General features: G+C 41.0%; 1 protein-coding gene across 1 annotated transcript; it reads right to left on the bottom strand.

Moving 5' to 3' along the window:
• Positions 1–1,397: 1,397 nt before the first annotated feature.
• LOC124115784 (O-acyltransferase like protein-like) lies at positions 1,398–17,902 on the bottom strand. The gene is made up of 16 exons (XM_048381598.1): positions 17,326–17,902; positions 15,613–15,815; positions 15,359–15,455; positions 13,359–13,452; positions 11,081–11,480; positions 10,259–10,376; positions 9,193–9,369; positions 8,417–8,510; positions 7,474–7,590; positions 6,477–6,693; positions 5,866–6,005; positions 5,144–5,242; positions 3,727–3,850; positions 3,370–3,562; positions 2,550–2,692; positions 1,398–2,169 (listed from the first exon to the last, which is right to left on the bottom strand). The coding sequence occupies exons 1-16, from the start codon at positions 17,771–17,773 to the stop codon at positions 2,056–2,058; spliced, it is 2,778 nt and encodes a 925-aa protein (XP_048237555.1). The 5' UTR covers positions 17,774–17,902; the 3' UTR covers positions 1,398–2,055.
• Between the last annotated feature and the right edge of the window lie 328 nt (positions 17,903–18,230).

Below are 18,230 nucleotides of genomic sequence, written 5' to 3'. Positions count from 1 at the left end.
GATATTTACAGACCGCCGTCATATAGCTGGAAAACAACTAACAATCAAACAAACAAACATAATGACAGTTAGAGTTTAGTGACATAAAAATCAAACGTGATTCATGTAAATGATCTTGGAATAAAATAATAGCTGCTTAATTAGTCATACATCTCAAACCTAAACTTAAAAGTATCGCAATTATCGCTGTTTACAGAGGTTATATGGAGTCCAGTGATCATGTCTATTCACGTGTCAAACAGGAAGCACACAATAACTGTTTATACTAATATGCTCATTTAAGCTTTTTGGGATATACTTGGATAAGATAGGAACTGCAACAATAGCAATAGATTTGCTTATTACCGGCGAACAATTTGCTTGCCTTTGCATGTGTTTGTGACAGGTGCCACCGGTGGGTAGTATACGCTACCATTTCGCGAACACTTGGTACATCACCATTTAATGGTATTGTCGTAATTGTACAATGGACTCTGCTTTCATTTCTTATTAATAAGGAAACGGTTTTGTCGCTTTTGTTTACTTTTTTTTTGTAATTGAAAGTAATTAATATATCCATTAATATACCAGTAAGTGATCGTTGCTGAAAGAGAACAATGGTTTCGGTTCTTGGACATAATTGTTGTCAAAACCGGCATATAAATGTCTATAACACGCTGTCGTTATGATCAACTTGTTTTAAAACTTTTTACTGTTAGACCCAGATCCAAGCAGGGTATAAAACAATATTTAGCTGAGGACGGTCATTTGATGGTGATTCATAAACACATGCTTATATTTATGACAACGTAGGACTCGTAATAGGTTTTAAAGAAAAGGTGTTGTTGGCTTTATTTACATCGACATGCAACAGTATGTACCGCGCAGGTGTGTGGTGACAACAGTGGTTCGCAATGTCAGTTTAAAGAAATCTCAAAACAAGTAGTTATAGAGGAATATGAATAACGCCTAAGGAAGAGAACATATGGATGTCAACTTCTTTATAATGGGGAACACAACGTTTCGGAGTATATGCTTACTCCTTCATCAGGTGAATGAATGCCACGAGGCATTGTGTTCCTCATAATAAAAACGTTGACATCCATATATTCTCTTCCTTTAGTGAATCACTTCTAAATGCCTTTCAAAGACCTGATGAATAACACTGCATATTCGAAACAAGGGATGCAACATTGTTGTTACGGATTGTTTCACCAGCATCACGTATTTGAAACATGTATTCTGTAACGGTGCTTATGTCGCTTCAATACAAATGCTACATCCCTCCAAATATGACGTGACTGTGAGGGACGAGACATCGATCGCGAACCCGCAATAACCAAACGTCAAAGACATCAACATTAAACATAAATTTATTCATAAGCATTACATAAATAACATGTATAGATAATCTCTGCTATAAATAACACTCTCATTTAAAGTGTAAATAAAGGTATGACACAAATCGGAATTTCCCCAAAGGTTATTTAAAACAATAATTCCTGTGATATTGTTGAGGCCAGGCATTTCTGATTCGGATAAGCGTTGTTTATTTTTTATTACTTGGTTTACGGATCCTCCGACCATAAATTTCAGAAATGTGCAATGAAATAAAAATAATTTTATATTCCCGAGATATATTTCACTAAAACCCTTAAATAGTGTCGAGAGCATAGGCAACTTCAAGACAGCTAACGTGTGACAGTGCAATAATTACAACCGTTGCATACTGGTTCCGGAATTATTTTCTTTAATAGTTCTGGTCATACATTAGTTTGTTAAAAATCTAGTCCGACCAGACAATGCAGTGATTATTATTATGAAACATTCGACGTCGTCAGCGTTCGATAATAGTTGTGTTCAAACTCAGACCTAATTTACCTTACCTTTCTCTTACAGTCAGCATAGGCCTATTTACAAAAATTGTAATGACCAATTTAAAAAATATCTTTTCTTCAATTACATAATTATAATGTCTTTATTGACCACCGACCCAGTGTTTTTAAAAGAGAAATCCTTAAACCATGTAATAAACTATCAAAGGCCTAAATGAAGTCTTGAATGAAACCGCCATTGCTATGTGATGTTTCTGATCAGCGCCTCCAGTGTAATGAATGGCTGTTGTATGCAGGTGATGAGCACCAGTGCCAGCATGGTGGCCATCACGAGTATAGGGACATACAGCAGCCACTGAAACACAAAATAGTATCCGACACAATCACAACTGTCCAATATATATAGGTACATATGGGTCAGTAAGTGAGTTTGCACTCAGTAAGTGAGTTTGGCATGAAGTGTTTGTCTGTTTTATAGCGGCGTGACGGTTTAATGTGGGAGATAGGTCCAAAGTGTTGTAGAGCGATCGTAAATGATTACTGAAAATCGCTTGCATGTGTATGAGGCTGACATTCCAAGGATGGTTATAGGTTGGGTGATTTTGATTCAATTTTGCACAACGTCTTGGGCCTCTTTGCCATAAGTGACACTAATAGAGTTTTTGGATGGACAAAAACAATTTACAGTTTAACTTTACGGCTTAATAACCTCAGAAGCATCTTCAGCACACATACCAGGCCGAATGGTGAGAAATGGATGAGACTGCGAGAGGTGTCACGCACAAGCATGATGACCAGCGGATGGAGGAGGTAGATCCCGAAGGTGATGCGGCACAGAGGGAAGAAGTAGTTCCAGGACAGGAATGTGTTGATAAAACCTGGAACAAAAGCAGGAAATGACAAGTGACATTACATGTCATAAGTGGATCCATGTGTACCTTTCTCGCAATGTGTTAAGGAGAAATTCGGAATGAGTGTGTTTTACCATAAATGATATTTCTTTTAACAGTATTTGCGTTACATCACAATGTGTCAGCTTAATGAGAAATCCGAAAATGACAATGGGCATGGCTATATAATGTTTGTCGAAACCACGGAGCATGGGAATGTCGCTGACAAACAAAAGATCACAAATCGGCGAGAATCTTGGATTCGAACACACGACAATCGGATCTTTGCAGCTAAGGCACTCGACCCTACATAGCTACAAGTTTGAACCTTTGACATTTTTTTCAGAGTATTGCAGAATTGTTGTTAAATACGTGGACCGTTATCATTAATTGTGTTTCATTCGGCAACAACGAACGGAGGTACAAACCATGGTGGATATTAAGTGAGTGAGTAAGTATGGTTTTGCGCCGCTTTTAGCAATATTCCAGCAATATCACGACGGGGGACACCAGAAATGGGCTTTACACATTGTACCCACGTCGGGAATCGAACCCGTGTTTTGGGTGGGACGAGCGAACGCTTTAACCACTAGGCTACCCGACCGCCCTGGTGGGTATTACGGTGGTTTTGAAACTTGGCTAGATGTTCAGAATAGTTGACGTACCTCCTTGCCCCACAGCGCAGGCAAATATAACCCAGGATAATGCCAGTCCCCAGGCAGGGCGAGCAAGTGCTTCATAGACCCCCGCTTCTATGGCAGTAAATCTCCTCCCGCCGACTCTGTTCTCTAGGTACGTTATATAGATCACTAAAGCCATCGTGCAAAACGACATTAGCCAGCCAAGTAGCATTGGAATCTGGAAAGATATCGCAACTACAGAATGTATGTCATTACATCACGAGGAATAGGCTTATAAGTGTTTATGAAGTGGCCATGGAAATGGTTTTGACACTTTTAATTACGTAAACCTATGACATCTTTATGTTGATTAGAAGTTTAGCACAGTTTCTATGTAATAACCTTTCTGAGATGAGTCCTTCGGCCCACTTTGTTTAAGATATACCCCAGCATCATCCCGATAGCAAATACGCCCACCCGGCAGTAGGGCTTGGCGTACACATCGGAGAAGTACCCGCTGTCCATTCTGAAATCAAATCAAGTCATCAAACTAAAACTGTTATTTGCATTTTTCACAATTTTTGATAAAGTTGAAACGGTCACCATTAAACTAGTGGCTCAAAGGAACTCTTTATGTTCTGCTATGTTATTGCCTGCATTGTGTTTGCCGAGACCGAGAGTTTATTTCAGTAAGACGGAATGAAGATTGGCTTTTGATGTTGTTGTTTGTTTGTTTGTTTGTTTGTTTGTTTGTTGTTTAGCGCCGCACTCAGCAATAGTCCAGCTATATGACGGCGGTCTGTACATAATCGTGCCTGGACCAGACAATCCAGTGATTGACATCATGAGCATCGATACACGCAATTGGGATCGATGAAAAGCATCAACAAGCATCGACCACCCGATCCCGTTAGTCGCCTCTCACGACGAGCATATTCGCCGACAAGCACGGGTTGCTGAAGACCTATTCTACCCCGGATCTTCACGGGTCTGAGATTGGCTGCTGATTATCTTCTTTCAAAGAACATTACTTGTTTGTTTTGTTTGTTGCTTAACGCTGTTATGATGAAAAATCTAGTCTGTCCAGAAAATCCAGTGAATGATTTAATGAATAACGATCAACGCCGTCGGAGTACTGTGACACGTAATGAACCACATCACCGAGTCCGAACACCCTGACCAGTGGTCCCTGGGGACCTACTCTAACACCGCAAACACTGTTAACAATGTATACAAGAATAAAACTATGAACACCGGTAGGCATGTTCCATGTGAGCGTGATCCATGTCAGATGAGTGAGTGAGAGAGTTTGGTTTAACGCCGCTTTTAACAATATTACAGTTATATCGCGGCGTGTCAGCTTTATGTAGGAGGAAAGCCCATAGTGATCAGATCTCAGACGTTTACCACTTCGGTGAAACCCACGATCAAGGCACGGTGCTGACAAACCTGGAAACATAATCGGGGCGAACCGGAATTCGAACCCACAATCACAGGTTTCTGGCGTGCCCAAGGGACGCAACTCTGCAAAACGAATCGGGGCGCCTCAGACGACTGGACCACCTGTGCCCCCGTCCCATGTCGGATGACATACGGCAGATCAACTACATTGTATATGAGTGAGTGAGTGAGTATGGTTTTACGCCGCTTTTAGCAATATCCCAGCAATATCACGACGGGGCACACCAGAAATGGGCTTCACAACATTGTATATGAAGTAAAAGGGATCGCAAAGGCAACGCTGTTACAATCCTCAATGATGGTGACCAGCGTCAGTAAATTCTAATAATCCAAATGGAATGCTGATATACCGTCCTACCTTAGCATATTGCCGTTGATCTTGTTATTCAGGATGCCAACAGATACCAGCTGTGTGGCTACGAGCAGACCAAGCAGGACAAAACCAAGGGGAGGTAACCTGGAATCATACTAGACTTTAAGAAGAAAGTATACCTCAGCAGCTTTATCATACATTAAGTGGAACCTTTGTCATGATCATGAATAAGTACTTCGTTTATATGTGAGGTATCAATGAACTACATTCCTAACACACCAGTTGAAATAATTTAGAACAAGGGTAGATGTTTCTTGAAGAACCATACATACTACTCAAAACAAGTTAGAGAATACCCGGCTCTGGCATGACAGATTAATAGAGTAATATGAAGGCTTTAGGTGTTCTTACACTTCTTTTGAGTAGTATATATGTACATGTACGTTTCGAGTCAAGAGCAGATTTAAGAGGGGAAAACAATAATGTAAAACGCAATACTGTGCCACCTCATTTTATTTGAAATTGCACAGTGGCCCATATATGTATTTTTGTTTGGCTCAGCTGCCGTGATCCGAAAGTAGAAGGTTCGGATCCAGATCCGTCTCTGTTTTTGTCCTTGGTATAAAAGTATCAGTACCAAGGTCACGCTTATGGTCTTGACTTACTTGTAAACGTCTACGATCAGCGTCACTTAAACATTCCTCCTTCACTGTAGTGTGACTTTCGGCTCAGGCAGGTTATGTATGTGTGATAATATGGAGTCATACCTGACCAGTGGGATGAGGATGAGTGGAGAGATGAGGTAGAACTGCGTGTCATTCACCAAGAAGAATGTCCAGCTCATGCACTGGAACATCAGCATGGTGATGGACAAATTGATTAACATGAATGATCTCTTACAAAACTCCTAGGTAAAATATAAACTACAAAAACTGCAAGAAATAAAGATTGACACCGTGACACATTCCTGTGCTTATTAATATCTTCATTTTGTGGTTAGCATCATATGATGGGGTATCCTTTCAAGGATAATCTATTCAATATGCAGCACTTCTGTAACTAACCAGGAACAGAAAATGAAACCTTATATTAATATCATATATTAATATTTGTATTCATATCAAAAGAACAGTATGATTGTAAAAGTGTTTCACCATTTTAACTGACCCCTTGAAGTTACGGGAGAGAAATGGTCTTCAGCAACCCATGCTTGCCGTACAAGGCGACTATGCTTGTCGTAAGAGACGACTAACAGGATCGGGTGGTCAGGCTCGCTGACTTGGTTGATGCATGTTTTCTTATCCCAACTGCGTGGATTGATGCTCAGTATGTCAATCATGGTTGTCGGATTCAGACTTGATTATTTACAGACCGCCATCATATAGCTGGAATATTGCTGAGTGTGGTGGTAAACAACAAACAAACAAACCATTTCATCTGCCATATAGAAGTTGCTGAAGAAGAATACGTTGGCCCACCAATGGTCCCTGCACTGGTTGACGGCGGTTGTGGCATACTTCCAGCGAGGTCCGTGGCCCATGTAGGGCATGAGGTTGGCAAATATCATCAACACCACCAGGTAACACGGTAATATTCTATACGACACAAATAAAGTAAACAGCTTTATGGACGAACTGAACAAGCAGGGTGCCGTTGGACAAAGCGATCTCAGCGCTAAGGTGATCGTTACTCCCATACCTTAACAGAGACTTACGACAGTCGTAGCGCTAAGGTTGTATTGAACAACGGCACCCAGGTGTATGTTTATACCCCCGCAAAAATAGGAATTGAGAATACAGAAATATTTGATTGACATGCGTTTTCGTCCAGCGTTTCTTCTCAAACTGCCTATTTTTAAAATGAGGAACGCTAATGGAAAAACATTATGAACATATTTTAGAATATATTAGAATAATCAGTTGTATTCTCCATAAACAACTATTGGATAGCAGAAGAAGAATAGAGAAACTTTGGAGCACAAATACATTGAATTTATAATTTATATTGGATCTATTAACGTGTTTATTTTGTTGAATATTGTGCATTTTTGAGTGAGTGAGTATCGTTTTACGCCCCTTATGGCAATATTCAAGCAATTTAAAGACGGGGAAAAACCAGAAATGGGCTTACACATTATACTCACTCACTCAACCACTCACTCAACCACTCATTCAGACATTCACTCAACCACTCCCTCAACCAGTCAATCACGTACTCAACCACTCACTCAACCACTCAACCACTTACTCAACCACTCACTCAACCACTCACTCAACCACTCACCCAACCACTCACTCAACCACTCACTCAACCACTCACTCACCCACTCACACAACCACTCACACAACCACCCATCCACTTGCTCACTTACTCACCTCAACAAACGATGGAGATAGAACAGCAGGAGAAACTTTGGAGTCACCCTAAACTCTTTGCCCGCCGACTTCTTCTTCTCCACAGTCCGGAGAAAATTGTAGGACAGCAACGTTCCACTGTTGGAAACAGAGAGGGGCAAACCCGCGATTGGTTGAGATAAATATAGTGGCATTTGAAAATATAGTGACACCGGGTGTCATTAGACGATTACACATTATTCGAGAGTTTCGCTTTTATGGATGGGCTGCTCCTACATTCCAACAGTGACTGTGTACCCTCAGTGCTTTGATCAATGCATCATTGTATCAGTGATGTGTGAGATGTCTGGTATTTACTTTAAGAAATGTCAAGTGTTTATTGAGTCTTCCAGAATCAACTTCTCTTCTACATTCCAACTATTTTCCTTACATTGCCATACAGATAATAACCATATGGCTGCTATTGAGTGAGTGAGTTGGGTTTAATGCTGCTTTTACAGTAATATCGCGGCGTGTCAGCTTAATGTGGGAGGAAAGCCAGAAGTGATGCAAGTGTCAGACGTTTACCACTTCGGTGAAACCCACGAGCACGGGTATGGTGCTGGCATACCTAGAAACATAATCGGGGTTCGAACCCACAATCATAGGTTTCTGGCGTACCCAAGGGACGCAACTCTGCACAGCGAATCGCGGCGCCTCAGACGACTGGGCCACCCGTGCCCCCGACTGTTATTGAAAGCCAAAAGTTTCTTAGTGAATGATCAAACAGCAGGCGTAAACCACTTTGATCAACGCCATATAGGATAAAACAACTATATAAAACTCTGAACAGCGACCTTGCTAAGTGTTGCATGAAATGCAATGTATTGACGTTTGTAAAGTTTGTTCAATAATGCGCGGTATCAATTTTGGATGCGCACTACATGTGTTATACATACGCGTCCGAAGTATGAGTTCACCTCACCTGAGTATGAAGAAGGAGTCTGAAGCAAATGTACTGTTGATTATTGCTTGAAACAATGGACACTCAGCCAATTCCACGAGAGTGACGCTGTTTTCTGAAAGCAAGTTTGACTTGTTACTTCATTGCTGTGTGTTCAAGTATTCAGCATATTTCCATCGACGAATGGCTGACGATAATAGGTTTGATTGCACACCATGACATGAATATGAGTCACGCTTTGAAACCGTTTCATGGCAATAGTTATATGATCCCGTCTTGTCCCAACTTAACACTTATAAAACGATATCAATGTCATATTTAAATTTCCAAAAGGTAAATGGAAGCTAAAGATATGTAAAATAAAACTGGTACTAGAATGTTTGTTTGTTGTTTAACGCCGCACTCAGCAATGTCGCAGCTGTATGACGGAGGTCTGTAAGTAATCGAATCTGGAACAGACAATCCCGTGATTGACATCATGAACATCGATCCACGTAATTAGGATACGATGACATGCATCAACCAAGTCAGCGAACCTGACCACCCGATCCCGTTAGTCGTCTCTTACGACACGCATAGCCGCCTTTTACGGCAAGTATGGGTCGTTGAAGACCTATTCTACCCCGGAATCTTCACTGGTCTGGTACTTGAATGAAATATGAATGAAGCACTGGTATATACAGGACCAAGTTTCCATGCATGATACGACGGTTTGAATCGTTTGTACTGTGTTATGGGGTAATTTAACATACAATAAGATACATTCCGTTGCATTTAGGAAACAAAATTATAGTTACCAATCACGTCTGGTGTTCTGTGTATGAAGCTGATGGTGTTGCCAAAGACGACCCAGCAGATGGAGAGGAACCGGATGCCACTGAGAAAGAGTAGCTGGTCTGGATTGCCCCCTCCCAGAACTGACGCCAGGTTATTTGGGAGGGAGAAGCACAGGAGGATATCAGTGACCACTCCACCTGAAAAAAACACAAAGTAGTACTATGCACGTAGAAAACTTCTAACAAATATATATGAGACGAACATATTGAAATTATGCACTTTAAAATGGCTAACCAATGTGCATGATCACATCCGTCATGAGTGAGTGAGTTGGGCCCCATCAAATCTGGACTGGCAAATCACGTTTGTCGGATTGTATTTGCCAAAATACCTCTTCAGTTTGGTATATGATTTCAAAACGGTCGTTTTGAAATATGACAGACGAGTATTTGGAAATATCTCAGTGTCGTAGTTGTTACCAATAGTGGGACTTATTGCATATAATTTATTCAAAGATTGATAGACATAGTTATGAATCAACAAACTAACTATGGCCTTCAGCCATATCTCAGCAAAATCACGGCAGGGTGTTTAAGAAATGTCTTTTACACTTTGTGCCCATGTGGGGAATCAAACCCGAGAATTGGCGTGACGCGGGACGCTTTAACTCACTGAGCTACCCCACCGCTCCAAACATCATTTGAGTGTTTCATCAATACTAAAGACCGCCTCCGTGGTCTAGTGGTAGAGTGTCCGCCCGGAGAGCGGAAGGTCCGGGGTTCGATCATACCAAAAGACGTTAAAAGATGGTTCTTGTTGTTACCCTGTCTGGCGCTCGGCATTAAGGGGCTAAAACAAGGACTGGTCGGCACGGAGTCAGTATACGCTGTCTAAGTGGGGTATTCGTGTTAAACTGCGGCATGGTATCTCAGTGAGCTTGCACTATAAATCGGCATCAGTCCGGACTAGTACAAACAGCCACACAAACACACACACGTAGATGCACGTCGCTATATAAGTGCAATAATCCTGGTCGCGACGTTAAACCCCATTTCACCTCACCTTCACCTCAATACTAAAACTTACCTATTTGTCGTGTACCTGGTGTCAAACTGACTTGTTGGCTTGGGTCAAATTTATCGTTCTGTCGGGAATCCATTCTGACTGGTAAAGACAGCAAACCGATTGGCTGAAGCACGCCATTCTGAAGTGTGCAAACATATGGTGAAATATATGCTAGTATAATCATGCTTCAGGTAGAAGTTATTTTAGAGGACACATTTTTTTTCATTTATACTTGGAAAAAGCATATGAATTGCCACCACGAGTACAACCATCGCCAGGACATGATCGTTTTCGGGACCGCCTCCGTGGTCTAGTGGATCGATCTTCTACCTAGGAAGTGGAAGGTTCGATCCCCGGCCGCGTCATACCAAAAGATGGCGCAAGGCATTAAGGAGATAAAACAAGGACTGATCGGCTCGGAGTCAGTATTCTGTATCCATATTATAAAGGGGGCATGGTATGTCACTAGGCTAGCACTATAAAATCTGTATGAGTAGGGACTAGTGCAAGCAGCCACGCACACGCACGCACACACGTATATGCACGTCGCTATATTAATGCAATGATCTTGAATGCGACGTGAAACCCCCTTTTGCTTCACCTCGTACTCGCTGAGATGCCCATACCAATATTTCGGTTGGGATGACAACTAAACGACGAGGTCAATGGTTTTTAACTTTAACTCGCACATGAACGTTAACGAACAATAATGGGACCGTAATTCAGTCGAACGACAGTCGTTATTGACGGTTAAGGCCAAAATACGCCTCAATATATTCTACGACCGTCAAAGTAAGAAATTCCACGAAACTGACAACATTTTCAAAATGTGACAAAACCAACCTGGAGTTTGACCTCTTTCCGTTTCCCTAAGGGTCTGTCCCCTTTCTGTGTAATCTGAACCATTGCCTGATTCTGCAGTCTTGCAGAAGGTGATTTCTCCACACCTATCGCGACGTCGTTGACGTGATCTGTAGAAGGTGTTGGTGTCGTGCAGTGGTCCGACACAATCTTCATACTGTCTTGTCTATAGAGGGACCCCGCCCATATAGACTTGGAGTAGAGTTTGCATCTATTGTAGAATACACTGTGTTGGCGGGCTACAGTGAAGACGTTCCCCCTTCTGCTAAAGTAGCCGACACACGGTGCTGAGTTTAGTTGTCCTGCCGGGGTTTTCAGTCGTACAATGACAGTAACCATGCTACCAAGGAACACCAAGCAGGCAAATGCAGCCAGCAAGCATCTGGAACAATCACACAAACAAAGTAGTGGTTTGAGGATGTAAAGTTGGTAATATCAGTATTAGCAGGTACAAATAGATAAACTAGGTACTGCTACTACTATTACTACTTCTACTATTATTATTACCACTATTACTTCTACTCCTACTACAACTATTTCTACTACTACTATCAACACTACTACTACTATTTTTACTACTACTACTACTACTACTACTACTACTACTACTACTACTACTACTATTACTACTATTACTACCACAACTACTACCACTACCACAACTGCTACTGCGGCTACTACCACAACAACTACTACTACTATTGCTACTACATCCACTACTGCTACTACTATTGCTACTACTACTAGCATCACTACTACTATTGCGACTACTACTACCACTACTACTACTACAATTGCATCTACTATTGTTACTACTAGTACTATTACTACTACCACTACTGCTACTACTACTATTGCTACCACAACACTACTACCACTTTTGCTGCTACTACTACCATCACTACTACTACTGTTACTATTGCTACTATTACAACCACTACTGGGAGCACGGGTCCCCCAGTCGTCTAAGGCGCCCCGATTCGCTGTGCAGAGCTGCGTCCCTTGGGCACGCCAGAAACCTATGATTGTGGTTTCGAATCCCGGTTCGCCCCGATTCTGTTTCTATGTTTGTCAGCATCATACTCGTTACTACTACTACTACTACTACTACTACTACTACTACTACTACTACTACTACAACTACCACTACCACCGGTCAGGGAAGTTATAATTGTTGAACTATTTATTTTTAGAATTGACTTCAATATGTTTTTGCAAATACATAGGCTGGCGTATCTTGGGTCATTAAAGTTACCGCAATTCGCTGTGGTAGAGGGTTAAACTTCCGGATTCGCCCTGATTTGTTTAAAGGTTTATCAGCACCATGCCTCATCAAAGTGGTAATCGTCTTCAGGCTTTACTCGTACATCCAGCTGAGACATCTGATATATTTGAAATACCGTTCAAACTCATTTACTCTGGGGTAGTGTTGTTAGATATATATGCTGTAACATAAACGACTCATTAATTGTTATTTGAAGAGGACAATCTCATCTACTCAATGGGTAAAAGATACCACAGACTTAATTACCAAAAACAGGAAATTAAGTATCACTATCCTTCCCAGAGTTCCATCCGACCGGCAGCCAGCCAGCATAGTACATCTGCCACAGGCCAGCGCCATGTGACGATTCGTCACATCTTTCACCGTCCATTCAAGATATTGCATATGCTTTTCATCCGTTTCATGTTTGACAAGTCTACACATTTTCATAAACAAATGTCAAAGAATGGTTACGGTTTATTTATAAAAGTATGCTAATACGTAAAAATCTACTTGTTTTTGCGTAGTTATCCTTTGTTTACATTGGTTGTACGGCTCCACGTGCTGTCATCGAAGCCCAACGGAGAGCTAGCGATACGGTCACTTTGGTGCATAAATATACATTGTCATGCAACTCACTGTCGCAGTTGTAGTAGCATATCTATCACCATATCTATCATGCAAAACAATGTGTTAAGCGCCCCCAAATACTTGCATTTGTCCGTTCTATACTGATTTCTGAAAAAGCGCGTTTGTTTACAAACAAGAGATAAGTCCGGTCACGTGATATGCAAATTAGCCTGTGGCAGTAGTGTTATGCTGAGTCACCACTGCGCCGGAGTGTGATTCAGTATACTCACTGAGATCTTTATTCTATGTTCTTCTATTATATTCTGTGTTATCTCAAAAAGACTTAGTCCCAACTTGGTGAGTTCAGTTACTTCACTCGGGACAGCTAATCCGTAATTTATCGTAGCCGTAAGTTGGAAAGCGTACACTGAGAAGATGGCAGCAGCATCATAGGCTAGTTGCATGTCCTTCTGGCATCTGATGTTTGACAGGGAGATGTTGGCTTCTTGTTGTCCTGCGTCTGTATACAACAGATGGGAAATAACAGAAAAGTTAGTGTCCTATTTGAAAAGTGTCTGATTGTAACATGGATGAACTATGGACATTTATATGGACATTCATTTGATCACTATCCTCAGAATATGCTCAAATGATATTACTTTCTTTACTATCTATCTTCATCTTCATGGATGAACTATGGACATTTATATGGACATTCATTTGATCACTATCCTCAGAATATGCTCAAATGATATTAATTTCTTCACTATCTATCTTCATCTCTAATTGAAATTCTGCACTGTCAGTTAGTCATACAATTAAGACAACGACATTAACATAAGAAACAGGGATATACCCTTACATACTTTCGAATCGTAAATGTGAAAAGTGGCAATAAAGAAGCATTGTGGGGCATTACCATCTAAAGAATATTTAAAATGTTAAATACATATTTATGGTTTATACAGCGAAACATCAAATTTACTAAAGGACACGCGTGGATTTCTCATTTAATAATATTTAACAGACTTAACATCATGATACGATGGCTGGTCAAAATGTTCTAAGCCCGATTAACTTCAAATATGTGCCATAACACAGTGAACTAGTCAAAGCAGTACATTGTTTCAGTAGTTAACTGGAAGTGTATTTGGTCTGTTGAGGCCGTTTGTATATTAGTGACAGACAGTTGAACGTAATAGGGGCCCAAATGGACACAGAAATGGAAACGAACGAGTATCGAGCAGTCATCAAGTTTTTGACTTTAGAGAAAAGTACTCCCCATGAAATTCATGTCACAAGTGTAAGGGGAGAAGTGCCCTCGCTATTCCACTGTTAAACGTTGGGTAGCTATGTTTAAGGCTGGGAGAACAAGCCGTGATGATGACCCTCACCATCCATCAATGAAGATTCAATCAAGGAGACAGAAAGATTTATTCAGATAGACGTAATACCATTGCTGAACTTGAGGAAGACACAGGTCTAAGCCATAGATCCATTGAAACTATTAATCATGAACATTTACGGATGAATATGCTCGTTGGGGGCCAACGTTTCGAAATCCTGATCATAAGGAAAAAGGAAATGAATGACATTGCCAGACAAAATTTAGACCTAACTGTGGAGGATTTCGTTAAATTAAAAAAGAGATTAGTAACGGGTGATGAAACATGGGTATACCACTATGATCCCGAGTCAAAACGTCAATCTATGGAATGGTACCATTCCACTTCTCCGGCACCAAAGAAATTCAAGTCTTCAAGATCAGTAACGAAAGTTATGGCCAATATATTCTGGGAGGCAAAGGGTGTGATCCTTGTTGATTACTGAGAAAGTCAAAAGACGATTACCCTTGCCTACTATGCTGATTTGCTTCCTCGCCTCAGAGATTCCATCAAAGAAAAGCGGCGAGGAATGCTGACTGCTGGAGTTCTACTACTTCATGACAATGCCTCTTCTCACACCTCCCCACTTGCAAAGGCTGCTGTGCAACAATGTGGGTTCGAAAACCTTCCACACCCTCCATACTCGCCAGACCTGGCACAAAGTGATTTTCACCTGTTTCCTAAACTGAAAGAACCCCTTCGTGGAAAACGCTATGACGACAACGATGACCTCAAACCTGCCGTGAATGATTTTTTCAGGGTGGCTTCAGAAAACTTCGTCCTGACTGGAAGTGAAAAGCTTTACTGTCGAGAAGTGTATAAAAAAGCAGGCAGATTGAAAACTAAAATTATAAGCACTTTCACAAGTTTGTTTGTTAGGCTTAGAACTTTTGGACCAGCCCTTGTAGGTCCAATATCACCATACAGAATAGACACCTAAATAATTATCAGAATCTCTTTTTAAATTTGATGTAAAATTCTGACACTGACAAAATTGTTCCTTATCATACATTGTCTTTGTAATACCTGAGAAAGACCTACATGTATTGATGATGGTTGTGATGTCATCCTCATCACATCCAGAAGGGATGCAGATGTCCACAGTCAGGTGCGGCAGGTGCACCGGGAACGGCAGGTGCTGCGGGAGACAATATGTCAAAATCAGTTACCGTATTATTGTTGTATAAGTTATATGTTTGTGTTTTTCATAATATGTCATATATCTGCTTTGGATCTTAGTGTTCACGATTGTATTGTACTTTCCTCTTCAAACAAAATAAAGACAAAATTATCACCTGATGGGAAATATAATTGTCCAGCAATATGGGAGAATCAAACGACAGGGAACAATATTGAGCAATTATCTCTCTCGTTACGTCACTTCCTGTATCAAGTGACGTCATCGTGTGACGTATATTACTGCACTGGTCATAGTCTCCCTGCCAAGTGACTGATCCTTGGAGAAAACCAGATCCTTGACGACCAGTCGCATCAAACACTGCAACACAAGAATCACGTGAGAGACATAAGTCCCAGAAGCTGATTGAAGACACGAGTGCAGTTAGCCACATTCAGATAACTATAGTATCTGGGAGTATCGAGATATTCTTTCAACGTTAAGGCATATACGAATAAAAAAATTAATTTAAATTATTACATCACCATGGCCAGTGAACTGCATAATTCTGTGTTCCTACAGACTAGCAGGTACGCCAAGCCAAAATTGAAGGGGGATTTGCACGAAGGTAAATCGAAAGATTCGTGGCCTCACATAGAAAATATTTCAGAATGTTTCACTTCAATACACTTGGTCCATCGTTGCTTTAGCTTTGTTAATTCAGTACTATGTCTTCATCTTGGTTCCAAAAGAGGCCTCAATTACTTAGTTACTTTTTACAACTCTCCCGTGCAGGGGTGATTTGACTTAGGGAAGACAAAACAGCCAAAGGTTTTGGGTCAGGAAGGTTAGGAGAATGGGGACGTAATTCTAAGCCCAACTCTGCAGCAGCCACTGTCAAATGTGACTTCTTCACTGGTGCATTGTCCAGAAGCAGAAGCACACCTGAACGGAGTGTTCCTGAATGTTAGTCAAGGATAGCCTGTCTCAAATGATCCTTGCGGCATAGTATTGCCCATCGATAGATGTTCTCTTTACAGACAGTCAGCCATGATTATCAGCTTATTGTCCAAGAAAACGGGAGCCATGACTTGCAAACTGACGCCCTCCGCATGTACTTCTTTGTTGGGGTAAGGCCAGATGTTTCCACGTTTTGCCCTGACGTTTTAATACTGGATCAAATAAACGCCACAAAACCCTTCTCATTGTCATAAGAAATCTCTACTAAAAGCAGATCCGTTTTATGATCAAGACTATATCATAATCATGTGTTTATGAATCACTATCAAATAGTAAAATGTTCACCTGAACGAAGACGGGAACATCATTTTCTATGGCATAAGACAAATAAGGAATTTCATGTGATATCATTTTGGTCCTTGATGCGCCAAATTTATGAATTTCCGTCACTTGTCAATCTACCACATAGATATTACAAAGTGATGGACTAAGGTCTCATCCTGGGTGAGAATTAACATAAAAAACGTCTGTCGCCATGACCATGGGTTGATCAGCATCCATTTGAGTTTGACACTTGGCAGCGTTAGGACATCCAGGCTCACCATCATCTTTTGAGCTTCTTCGCTAAAACTCATCAGACCATTTCCTTACAGTTGAATATGAAAGGCTGTCATCTTCAAGATTTCTTATGAATATGGAAAGGGCTTTGTCGCTTTTATTTTCATATCTTGGTAAATTACCTCAATTTCGCAGTTTCTCTAACCTGTGTCAAATTTTGTAGTAGGATTCTCGGAAACAGCCAATGTGTTATTTGGTGTTATTATGTCTTCCAGGACATGACAATCTTCATGACGTGACAATCTACACAAAGCAATACATTTGAGACCACGAACATTCCTATTCCCACCGTAGATGTTAACATTCGACTTACTTCTGACGGCCCAGTCCTTCCTACTTTGAAGGTCCACGGCGTAGTGGTTTAGTTCCACCTTGCAGTCGTCAGTGACGTTGTAGCTGTAGATGTCCACGCCGGCCTGGATTATTCCCGCCCATACAAGAGGGAAAAACACAGGTAAACCCAAATAGTTAAATGACGATATGGTCGCCTGGACGATGTCATTGAAATGAGTCCAGTCGGGGACATCTTTTGTTGACAGATGGACATCTTTTGACGTTTGGGGGACATGAGGCAAATGTCCTTGACCTTGTGACCTTGTCTTATTTATGTGACCTTCAAGTGATCCGATCTGAGTTGGATTATTCAAAGATGAGTCTGTCTGTTCTGTGTCATTAAAATTTAACTTTTGGCCTGTTGACTGTGCAGTTAAATGTACACTGGATGTGGCCATCAGTAGAACGAACACTAAATTGTGTCCCATGGCTGTGATTGAATGTGTTTACATAATATCCTCTGTGAAGCACATTGCCTTGTCCCTTGGTGATGAGATCAACGTCGTGATTTAAAATCGGTATATTTCGTTCACACAATTAATAGGATAATATATCCGAACTGTTGCGTAGCTGAAAAATACAAGCAGGAAATGAGGATATAAGGGTATAATAATTTAGGTTAAATCATGAATTGTCCCCAAATTGTTCTTACCAATGCATTTTGGTTCACCAGGGTTGCGTTTGTTGGTGGTTTGTTTGTTTTTTAATGCGGCACTCAGCAATATTGAAACTATATGACGGCGGTCTGTAAATAATCGACCAGACAATACAGTGACGGACAGCATGAGCATTGATCTACGCAATTCGGATACGATGACATATGTATCAACCAAGTCAGTGAGCCTGACCACCCGGTCGTCGCCTTTTACGGAAAGCATGGTTTCT

The sequence above is a fragment of the Haliotis rufescens genome, unplaced genomic scaffold, assembly GCF_023055435.1.
Source record: "Haliotis rufescens isolate VD_foot unplaced genomic scaffold, xgHalRufe1.0.p SCAF_4, whole genome shotgun sequence".
Classification (NCBI taxonomy): Eukaryota; Metazoa; Mollusca; class Gastropoda; order Lepetellida; family Haliotidae; genus Haliotis; species Haliotis rufescens.
Note: the sequence above shows the minus strand (reverse complement) of the source record. Positions and strands in the feature narration are given on the sequence as shown.

Coding starts and splice junctions, on each gene's coding strand:
- LOC124115784 (XM_048381598.1), bottom strand. CDS start 17,773: ATGGGACACAATTTAGTGTTCGTTCTACTGATGGCCACATCCAGTGTA. Junction 13,453..15,358: donor CACAACCATCATCAATACAT/GTAGGTCTTTCT, acceptor TGTTGTATACAG/ACGCAGGACAACAAGAAGCC. Junction 3,563..3,726: donor GAAGGACTCATCTCAGAAAG/GTTATTACATAG, acceptor ATATCTTTCCAG/ATTCCAATGCTACTTGGCTG.